We start from the raw sequence: 10920 nt of genomic DNA on the forward strand, positions 1-10920 counted from the left end.
TTAAACAAAATATATATTTTCCGAAGAACTGTATTGTCTCACAACTCTGGACTCAAAATATTTCTACAAGGTACAACCTGGTAGGGCTCAGGAGCCCGAGAGCTCCAATTCCATCTAAATCCCACCACCCCTGTAACATCCATAGATATGCTTAAGGCAAGCCAGAAAAAGGAACAAAATATATATTCAAATGAATTTCACCTTTTCTTTTTACTTTCAAATGTGGCTACCAGAAAACTTTAAATTACATATGTGTCTTGCATTATATCTCTACTGGACAGCACTGTTTAGACCAATGTGACAATTTACTGGACTTAATTCCTGTAAATTAGAGTAATACAAACTGTTCTTCCTACCCCAAGGATGTCAGAAGAGAACACCCAAATGAGATGGGTGTGAAATTGTCTTAAAAACTAAGGTACCTGGGTGGCTCAGTCGCTGAGCATCTGTCTGACTCTTGATTTCAGCTCAGTTATGTCTCACAGTACGAGAATTCGAGCCCAGCGTTGGGGCTCCTCGCTGACAACACTCGGAGCCTACTTGAGATTCTCTCTCCCTCTTCTCTGCCAACCCCCACCCCCAGCTCGAGCGCATACTCTCAATCTCTCTCAAAATAACTAAGCTCAAAAAAATATATGGTACATCATATATTGATGTATATATCAATACACATGGTTCAGTGTGATGGTCTATAGTGACCGCAACATAGCACTGATTCAAATTCCAGTCCGTGAAGTTATACAAACAATGCATATATTGGTATCTTTTATTGTAAAATATAAATTTAAGACTTCTATAATGTGTTTTTTGAAATAAAATATACGTGTATATTTAGCAGGGGGAAAAAAAGGTACAATCACTTTTCCAGCCCAGAGTTACCAGTAGATTCTAAAAGTATCAGATTTCACATTGTGCCACCAAGTAGGTTAAAGACTCTTCTCAATTCTTACCGTACAAACTACCCAGGGCACAAAATACTCAAGAGTTTTTGTCTGGGCCATTAAGGAAAACCCCCATGGGACGCGTCTGGTATTCAAGAGTTCAAAGCTCTCTTCCCTGGGGAATCCAAGTGAGCCTGAGAGGGTCAGCTACAGTCACTCTAAGGATTTAACAGAGATGTGGCTGAACACATTTGATTCACTGTATCTGAATGTTTCTTGAGATTCCTTGAGAGCATGTGATCCGTGCAGCCAAACTACCCTTCCTTTGGAGAAACCTGTAAAACTCACACAAAACATACATCTACACTATAAAATGGTGAGGTCGTGATTACAATTAGTTACTGTTTCTTCTTAAAATCTAAACAAATTTTTATGTCTTAGAAGTAAATTAAATCAAAGCCATTCACATTCCAACTTATAAAATACCTCTGAAAGAATGAAAGTGATTTCATAGTTTCACAGGAAATTTGTATTGTCTCAGTTAACCAATTAACAATGGTTAATTTGACTGTTAATCCTTTTTCTCACCAACTATCAAAGGACAAACTAGACCATGCCTTGATCTCATACTTACCCTAAAATAGACTATTATCTCCCTCCCTTATCCTACCTTCTCTTTGTCAACAGGGCAGACCACAGTCTTTTCTTCTACAGCACACTGCTAATTAAAATTGCAAATAATGCTGAGTCAAGTTAAGGCCTTTAATGCTTAAACTCTAATTGGCTAACTCTTTATTAGAAACCAGGAAGAGTGAGTCAATGAGGTGAGGGAAGAAAGGTGACAGAAAAGGCCTGTGGAAAAGCACAAAAGAGAAATTGTCTCTTTAAGTCACCATTTCACCAGTGAATGTAGAAACATTTTCAGCTTTCTTTGCATTTTTACAGAGACCGTAATGGATTCAACAGACTGAACAACTTACAAAGCAATACCAATAATAGACCCCCAAAGAGATCGCCAAACCATGAACTCCAAACCAGCTCCCCCAACAGCTCACTTCACCATGCCAGGCGTGATGTTTTCCAACCCCTTCACTTTCCACTGTTTGTCATTTCAGCACCCCCCCACCAAATGTGGAGTAGAAAATGAGTAGGGAACCACCACTAGAAAAGGTTGTTGCTTTTTACTTATATTTCGCACCACACTCCTAATAGAAACCAGTCTAATTCCAACACCAATGTAACAATTATTCTAGAATATTAGATTTGTTTTCTTAAAAATATATAAGATAGATGAAAAACAGCAGGATAAAGCCATAAGTTCTTTTTAATTACAGAATTTTTAATTATGTTCTGGGTTACTTTATCATTTTACAAATGTATTTTTTAATGTTTTATTTATTTTTTGAGTGTGTGCGTGCATGAGTGGGGGAGGGGCAGAAAGAGAGGGGGAGAGAGAATCCGAAGTGGGGTCTGCACTGACAGGGTGACAGCAGCAAGCCTGATGTGGGGTCAAACTCATGAATGGCAAGATCATGACCTGAGCTGAAGTCAATTACTCAACTGGCTAAGCCATCCAGGCACCCCATGGGCTAGTTACTTTATCCATTTCTTGCTGGCCACCAAATAAATGAACCAAACGTTCCCACTATCAATTCTTGCCTTTATTTAATTACACCTGATAATGATTTGTATAAAACAGAGGAAAGGTAGAAACAACATGATTGGGAGAACAGGCTGCAACAGGAGATTACAATGAGACGGTGTTAACACAAATTCACTCCATTACCGAGCACAGGGTAAAACGGACACACACAGCTTGCCTGTGCAGGGTATGGAGCCCAGCCCTGCTCACCTCTTCTGTGAGGAACATACTCTCGATCTTCAAATGCTCTTTCCCTCCAGGTCTTTTTCCACAAGCCAACAAACATCAATTCCTGTCTAGAACATTTTCCCATTTAATTAGCATGGGCTGTGCATACACTGGGAACAAAATATGGAATCAACAGACAATCCTTGACATCATGAAATGTACAGTCTGGTCAGGAAAAACAATTACAATAAAGGCCCACCTGACAAACATTAGAACACACTCCAGTAATGTAATGTGCTTGGAGTAGGGAAAAATTCACTTAATCGAAGGCCAACGAAGCTATTTCAACCATCTTAAGAGGTGATAACCTGGACTACGAGTAGTGGCTGGAGGGATACAAGTGACTTAGAAAGTGACTGGATGTAAGCAGATGAGAGAACAGGAAGAGTCAGTCAGGTACCCAGATTTCTGCCTGGGTATTTTGCTAGCTGAAAAAGCCACTTAATGGGAGAGGGAACAGTCGTTATGTAGACAGGTTCAATTGGAGGCACCTGCAGAAAGTCGAAGCAGGGATGTCAAGTGGGTGGTTTCAAATGAGGGGAAAAAGCTTGGGCGACAGACTAGAAATAGATTGGAAGCTGTCAAGACATAAACGCTAACTGAAGCCATAAACTGAGGAACCCCAATATTTAAGGTACAAGGAAGAAATGGTGCACAAGGGAAAATAAGGAACAAGGTTCTAAGTCTGGGTGGCTGGAAGGTAAGGGAGTCCTTAGCTGCTGGCTTCTGCCTCATCCCCTGGGTCTGCTACTGTCCCTTGGAATGAAGGTCATATGTGCAATGTTTCACTGTCAAGACAACTGCAAACGCTAAGCATGTTTTTCATTCTTTACTTACCTGATGCCCGCTCCTTAATATATGAAAATCCAGCTGTACTCTATCCCCTACAGAAAACTGTCCTCCTTATGGAATCAAGAACTTCCTGAATGTCGCCAATAATCTCCCAACGGTAAGACCCACTGGCCTCATTTCTGCATCAGTTTCTGGGATGCCCCCCCCCCCCCCCGCATCACTCCTTATTATTCACCCTCTGTTTACTTATTAGATGTTGATGCTCTCCAGTGTCACATTTCACCATCTCTCCTAGTCCTACCAGCTTTTCCTGGTTAACCTTACCCAGATGCCACCTATCAGTGGTGATTCTCAATTCTCTATCACCAAACTTTGTCTTTCCTGAGATCCAGTCCTTTGTTTCAATCTTCCTAATAGGTATTTTTTACCTCCATTCCCTTCGGGCTCCTCAAATATCACCTGTCTAAACTTAAGCTCATTGGTCATTTCCCCTAAAACTTGCTCCTTTTTTCTTTACCCTCTGTTGGTTAGTGACTTCACCATCCTCCCAAAGCCAGAAATCTTACTGCTTCTCTCCAACTTTTTCTTGCAACCAACCAGGTATCAGGTTTCACTGCATTTCCCTTAAAACTTTTCACACCAGAGGAAGCCCAACACAACTCTTGTGTTTTTGTTTTTTTTAACAGGGACTGCTTATGTGTAGATCATCCCAGATAGCTTCCTGTATCAGATCTATTGGTTCTGCCTCCAGAACTGCCTCCAGGTTCATCATTCAAGAGAATAATCTCAGTGTATAATCTCACTTTTTTAATGCCTTCACAAGTTTCTTTGTACCACCAAGGAGGGTGGCAGCACTTGACAGCTGTCCATCATCTTCATCTACTAAGCTCCTGGCACAGCCTTAGATCTTCACCCACCCACAGTGTGGTCACTGGTTAAAAGGCAAAATCTCAGGCCTCACCCCATATTTTCTTATAAGAAAGACTCAGGCGCACATCAAAACTTTGAGAAGTGCTGGTTAGATGCTCTAATGCACTGAATTTCTCACCTCCCACAATACATTATATCCTTTCAGAACTCCATGAGTTTGCAAAAGCTGTACCATCTGCTGGGAATGTCCTATCAAACCTTTGCACCTACTACTTACTGTAAGGGCGCCTAGTACAGGCACAGTACATAGTAGGCCATAAATATTTGAATGATTGGATCATGTAATCAATTAATTAACGGATGAGTTCGGCTCCAGACTTGCACAGTGTAAGGTACTAAAGTGCATTCGGATGGAATGTGAATGTTAAGCAGTTGGAAACAGTGGCCCAGAATTCAAAGGAGAGGTAGGCTGAGCTGGCACTATTTTTAAGTCATTAGCAACTGTTTGGAGATTACAGTAATGGGTAGATGAGGTCACCCAGGTCTAAGATTGAAAGAAGAGGACTATGGGCCAAATCTTGGGTAAGGTTGACATTTTAGGGACCTTCTGTAGAAGTCAATGAAGAGCAAGTTAACAGGGTGGGAAAGAACCAAAAAGAAGTTCCAAAAGATAAGCGGATTTGGAACACGGTGATTGTTACCTTTGGCAACTAAAGTGGAACAGAACAATGAGATCAAAGATAAAGCAGAAGCTTAACTTTAGACTAACAACTGAATGAGACAAGGCTACTGGAACGATCACTAGAAGGACCATCTTTATTTGATGAGAAGGGAGAGGGAGAGGGAGAGGGAGAGGGAGAGGGAGAGGGAGAGGGAGAGGGAGAGAGATGGAACCGATGAGAGCTACGTCATATACACAGGCGTAGTGGTAAAAAAGCTGCAAACTTTTAGCCACACAATATTGCTGAACATTTGCTATTTGCCACATACCACAAGCTAACTAACACTGGGACTGTAACAAGAACACAGGTCATGCCCCTGCCCTCTGACCTAGTGCAATGAGATAAACTGAGTGACTGACGGACACCCCGCAACGAGCAGGGTAAGGAGCCAATCTAACGTGGCTTGCCTCAGAGGAGGGGTGACTTTTTTTAGGTGGTTGGTATAACGGCCAAAATGTGAACAGTAAGAGACATATATAGAGGAGATAAAGTTCCCACTTAATCTTCATATATTTTATGCAAAGGAAGACTTCCGGAAGCAAAATGATAAACATTTCACTTTGCTCTTCAACAACTCTGCGGTGGTAGGATCCCTACTATTGACACATAAAGCAACTGAGGCACACAGAAAGGACAGGGGCCTGCAGCCATCAAATGACTAACAAGTGGTAGGTAGACAAGTAATTTTATTTTCACTCATGCTGACAGTGTGAGAAACAGCAGCCCCCCAAACTTTAACAAGATCCCCAGGTGATGCTGATGCTGCTGGTACATGAGCCACATCAGTTTTACAACACTAAGCCCTGACTCCCCGTGTCTTCATAATGGTGCCAGGAAGCATTCAACTAAAATCAAAAAAGTAAAGGGCTAATAACAGAAGACTTCAGTATTTGGCACACAGCAGGTTCTTATTACATGACAGATAACCAGTGAGAAAAATTTAGGATGTCAATCAGAGGTAATCAAAGAGGAAAGAGGCAAAATAACATGGTGGTAAGAGCAAGGATTAAAGAGGAAGTTTGTGACCTTGGCAAATTAAGTTATATAACTATTCTATGCCTCAGTTTCCTCACATGTACAATAGGGATCATTGTAATACACACCCTCTAGGGTTACTAGGTAGATGGAGTATATGTAAAGCCCTTAACAGTGTCTGGCATTTAACAACTACTCAATCAAGGCTTTAATTTTACTACGATTGCTACAGCTATGCTACCACTGCCACTATTATTAGTGTGACTTAGGTAGTATGACTTGCTGCTGGGTGGGTAATAAAATGCATCAAAAGGACTTCCACTAGCAACCAGAAGATACCACAAAACGCTTTACAACCCATATGGAGACAAACCTAGAAGAAAAATAGCACTGCAATTTTTAATCTGTAAGCCTCCTCCACTCTGTTTTGCCAAATGTAGAAGCCAATCATGTTACCACCCAAACTGAATTCATAGCAACGGACTTCTAAAATGGCAAAGAGTATCTCAAGAAATACTCGAAGCCATACATCAGTTACATAGTTTTTGAGTTGTTCCCTAAGCTGGGAAATTGGAACTAAAAATAGTTGTCTTGTTAAGCTAAGGGCAATAGTCCTTTAATGAGAAGCTCATTGTGCCTAACAAAGTGAGGCACCCAGAAAAAATGAAATCCAGACAATTAGTTGGACATCCCAGGGGGTGAAAAACAGAATCCTCTTCAGGGTGCCTGGGTGACTCAGTCGGTTAAGCGGCCAATGTGGGCTCAGTCATGATCTCCTAAATTTGTGAGTTCGAGTCCCACCTCGGGCCCTGCGCTGACAGCCTGGAGCCTGCTTCAGATTCTGTCTCCTCCTCTCTCTGCCCTTCCCCAGCTCGCACTCTGTCTCTCTCAAAAATAAATAAACATTAAAAAAAATTTTTTTAAATCCTCTACATTGTTTATGTTATTCCACTTTTCTGCTCTAAATGTAGCCTAAAATATTCTTCCCATAGAGAACATGTGTTCTCCACTTCAACTTCAGCTTAGTCCTTGACAAAACAAAGATGGGAATGTACCAAGTAAACTGGTTACTGACCCTTCATCTTTTCCAGAAGCTTTACTTTGGAAATTTCACCCAAGTCTAAATGATATGTATCAAAAAGGTGGAGGTGGTGCTATAGTCTGAAGATTAGACTTAGTAATAGAATGTTGATCCCATGAGTAATGCTCACAGATGTGGCATCCAACAATGGAATTAACATTTCAACAAGAAACGGAGAGCCATCCCAACAGAAAGGGCCACCCGATCCTTCCGGGCTCAAAAAAAAAAAAAAAAAATCCTTCCAGAAGCTACACGAATGTGTCTCCAGAGTCCCACCTATGGATTTTTTTTTTTTCCCTTTAATTAACAATTTGGTTCTAAAATACAAGTGTTTACCCTGACAAACAAGATCAGGTAGTTAAAACACTGACATGAAAACAGATCACTTAAAGTGTCAAATGATTGTGCCTTCTAATAGTCCACGCATTTTTTAAATGCCTTTTTTCCCCTCCCGAGAAAGACGCAGTCGAAAAATGTACTTGGCGAATCCTTTAAGAAGTGCCCCGTACAAGTCATCCCCTCTTATCTTCAAAATGAATTAACTCATCACAAATTCAAACCGAGGTTACGAATTTCTCCTTTGCACTTTGCGCCGGGACTGCGGAAACCAAAACCGCATTTTTTTTTTTTTTTTTTTTTTTTTGCTGGAATCTACTTTTGATTTTCCACGGTCTACTTCGTCGAGTTACCTTCTAGGTAACAGCTCGTGCTTGGGCTCTCCTCTTCTACCAGACCAAGAAGGCTCAGGCTACTGTTCGTTCAGCGCCTCTTTCCTAGAGGTAGCCTGGCCGATTTGAGGCACTGAAAAGCTCGGTGTCTATTGAATCATGGCGTTTGTAATTCAGCCTCCCCGTTTGGACTGCTCAACACCTGCAAACTCGCAGCCCAAGGCTTTGGAAATCGAGTAACCCTGGACGGACACAACACCGCGGCTAACAAGGGAAAAGGCAAGCGCGAATAAAGCAAAGCTTGCACCCTCAGCAAAGAATGGTCTGGGAGAGACGCCAGGCGCATCCGGCACGCCGCGCCCACCACCCGCGCCCGAGGAGCCCCTGTACCGCCGCCCCTCATCTCGGGGCTCGGTCCCCACCATCTCCAACTCCCCCCGGACACTTCATGCCCCTGCATGGCTCTATTCCGAGCCATTCCACCTTCCCGGCTCGCACGCCCGGCTCCGCAAACCACCCCATTTTGATACCTCCCGCACGGCCACCACTGCCGCAGCGCCCCCAAACCGCACCCGTCCCCTCCCCCACGCCTCATTGTTCCCGGGTGGCCGCAGGCAGCGAGCGCCCCAGGGCGGTGCCGGCAAAAGGAACCCTAGGAACTGAATTGCCCCCCACTCACCCGCGACTCCCCACAAGACGACGAATCGCAGCAGAAGCGCCATGGTGGCGGCCCGGCCGTGGGCGGTGACTGAAGGTAGGCGGCTCTCACCCGGGGTCTCAGTCACCCTGCGCCTTGCGCGCTCCCGACTGGCTGGCGGCGGCTGCACCTCCGCACCCCCGTCCCACCCCACCCTTGCACGGCAGGTGAAATACGTCACTTCCGGTAGTGGCTGAGCCCCGCGGCGCGCGCCGGCTCCGCCAAGAGCGTGGGGTTGCCGTGGCAACCAGTGCGGACTGCCCTAGGGATCCTCTGGAATAGAATTCCCCGGCCAGCTGCGCTCCGTCTTGGGGTGAGCCGGCAGCCATTCCCCCCATAAGCCCAGGTCCCCGCTTCAGTGCCTTTAGTTAAATCAGGGTGTGTGCACTAGGGTCGAGCAGGCTCCTTTCCCCAGTTGCGGTCGCGCCCTTGCTTCAGGGTGAGGCACGGAACGACCCACGCCTGCGGTCCTGCCCCGGGATCCTGAAGGGCGGCAAACACGGTTGGCCCCGCAGGCGCTCACCCGGCCCTCCCCTCTGGCTGGTACGGAATGAGGGGCCTCCAGCCACGCGTCCCACGTCTGGCGGTTTGCTGCGAGGTCTCCCTCCTAAGGCTGTGAGGACACAGAACCAGGAAACCCACCCTACCCCGGGCATTTGCTCCCATATCGTTGAGTCGGTGGGCTGATGTGGAAGGCTCGAGAAGGCTTTTCCCTATCTCCAGTAATGACCGAACCCCTCAGCTGCAGCTTCGGATTTGGGAAATATCTGGACTGGTGTTTTTGACCCTGTGTATTTAAAGGTTATTCTAACCCTATAATTGGCCATCGTGGACCAGTGAGCTTTAAAAGTGAGGCTAAGTAGGGGTGGTTAAAGGCTGGAGGCGGTGTTGGGGGGACCAGCGAAAGAGATTTTGAATCTCCTGGTCTGCCCTACAGTGTCACTTCCTGGTATCCTCCATACTTGTTCTTGTGTCATTTGGGTTCTCAGTTGCCCTTTCCAGATAGCGTTTGTATATAACTGCTAAGAGACTTTTGTGTTTCCAACAGTTCCCTATCTGGAGTGACTTAGAGGAGAGAAGCATGTGGTGCAGTGGGTAAGTTCTTGGGTCCTGGAAAGGGACAGTTAACTGGGCAAGTGATTTGGAAATACACCTAGCTATGACAATTAGATGAGATACGGCACAAAAGAATATTTGGCACTGTGCCTGGCACATAGTAAATACTCAGTCAAATGGCAGCTAATAGCACAGAGTGCTTCAGATCCCCTGTCCCTCTCTCTCTGCCCCCCCCCTCAAAAATAAACATTTTTTTAAAATGGCAGCTAATAAAGAATAATATTGGAAAATTCTTATTATTTGTTGAACCAGCAAAGAGAAAATAAATCAGTTGTTGGTAAGACCAAAGTTACTCAACTGCAATTTAGCCTCGTGGTCGGCTATACTGACTGCATATTAAAATGATCTAGAGGGGGCCTCCCTGTCCCTGTCGGTGGAGCTTGGGACTCTTAACGTCAGGGTTGTAAGTTCAGTTTCACTTTGCATATAGAGATTACTTTAAAATAAAATCTATAAAAAATAAAATAAAATCATCCAGAGAACTTGTTCAAAATACCAGTATCTGAACCCACTCCAGTGATCCTGATTCAAAGGGCCTCCAGTGGAGTCCTGACTGATCTACGAGGAGAGTTCAGAGTAACTGCTAGGGATTTCCTAGCAGAGGAAACAAAAATTCTACCTGATATAATTGAAGGTATAAAATATTGGGAACTTAAATTTTTTCTTAACACATTATAGTTCATGAAATTAGAAAAGAATAAATATTAACGTTGTTCATATCTATTTCAGACTGTTATATGAGAATTTTTCTAGTATTAATCACTTCAAAGCAGCACACATTTATTATAAGTGTCTCTGGTAGAAATTAAACTCACCCTTCATGGGTTATCTCAACCACATACTAGAGGAAATCTTTTGAAATTATCCAGAAGGATTTTTATCTTAACCTTTTCCTTCTAGTACTTTTTTTTTTTTTTTTTTTTGCAATCTTTCCCTTTTGCCTCCTTCTGTGGTAGACATTTTCATACCTATCAATCACTTCTTACTCTGTATATTTCTAGAAGGCCAGAAAGGCACATTATTTATTCATCTTTGTCACTCTAGGAAGCCAGCCCATAGTAGAATCTAGTATTTGTTGAACTGAGTATATTTAATTCATATGTTAATATGTTGATGTATGTTAATAAAAAGTATTTAAATATGTATACAATAACTCACAAATCATCACATCTGAATATGTCTTTTTAGAATGCACCTTTAAAATGTAAATTTTACAAAATTAATGTTTTTTTTTATTGGTTGGAGTTT

The 10920-nt window shown here is 43.3% G+C and overlaps 1 protein-coding gene across 2 annotated transcripts in view; it reads right to left on the bottom strand.

Annotated features, from left to right (window-relative positions):
• CXADR (CXADR cell adhesion molecule) overlaps nt 1–8710 on the bottom strand; it is a 56817-nt gene extending 48107 nt beyond the window's left edge. For both annotated transcript variants that reach the window (XM_078452865.1, XM_060640303.3), the window contains exon 1: nt 8539–8710. In XM_078452865.1, coding sequence (XP_078308991.1) covers nt 8539–8581 — 43 coding nt within the window. In that variant the 5' untranslated portion in view covers nt 8582–8710. The remainder of the gene's footprint in view (nt 1–8538) is intronic.
• Between the last annotated feature and the right edge of the window lie 2210 nt (nt 8711–10920).

The sequence above is a fragment of the Panthera onca genome, chromosome C2 (genome assembly GCF_046562875.1).
Source record: "Panthera onca isolate mPanOnc1 chromosome C2, mPanOnc1 haplotype 2, whole genome shotgun sequence".
NCBI classification, from domain to species: domain Eukaryota; kingdom Metazoa; phylum Chordata; class Mammalia; order Carnivora; family Felidae; genus Panthera; species Panthera onca.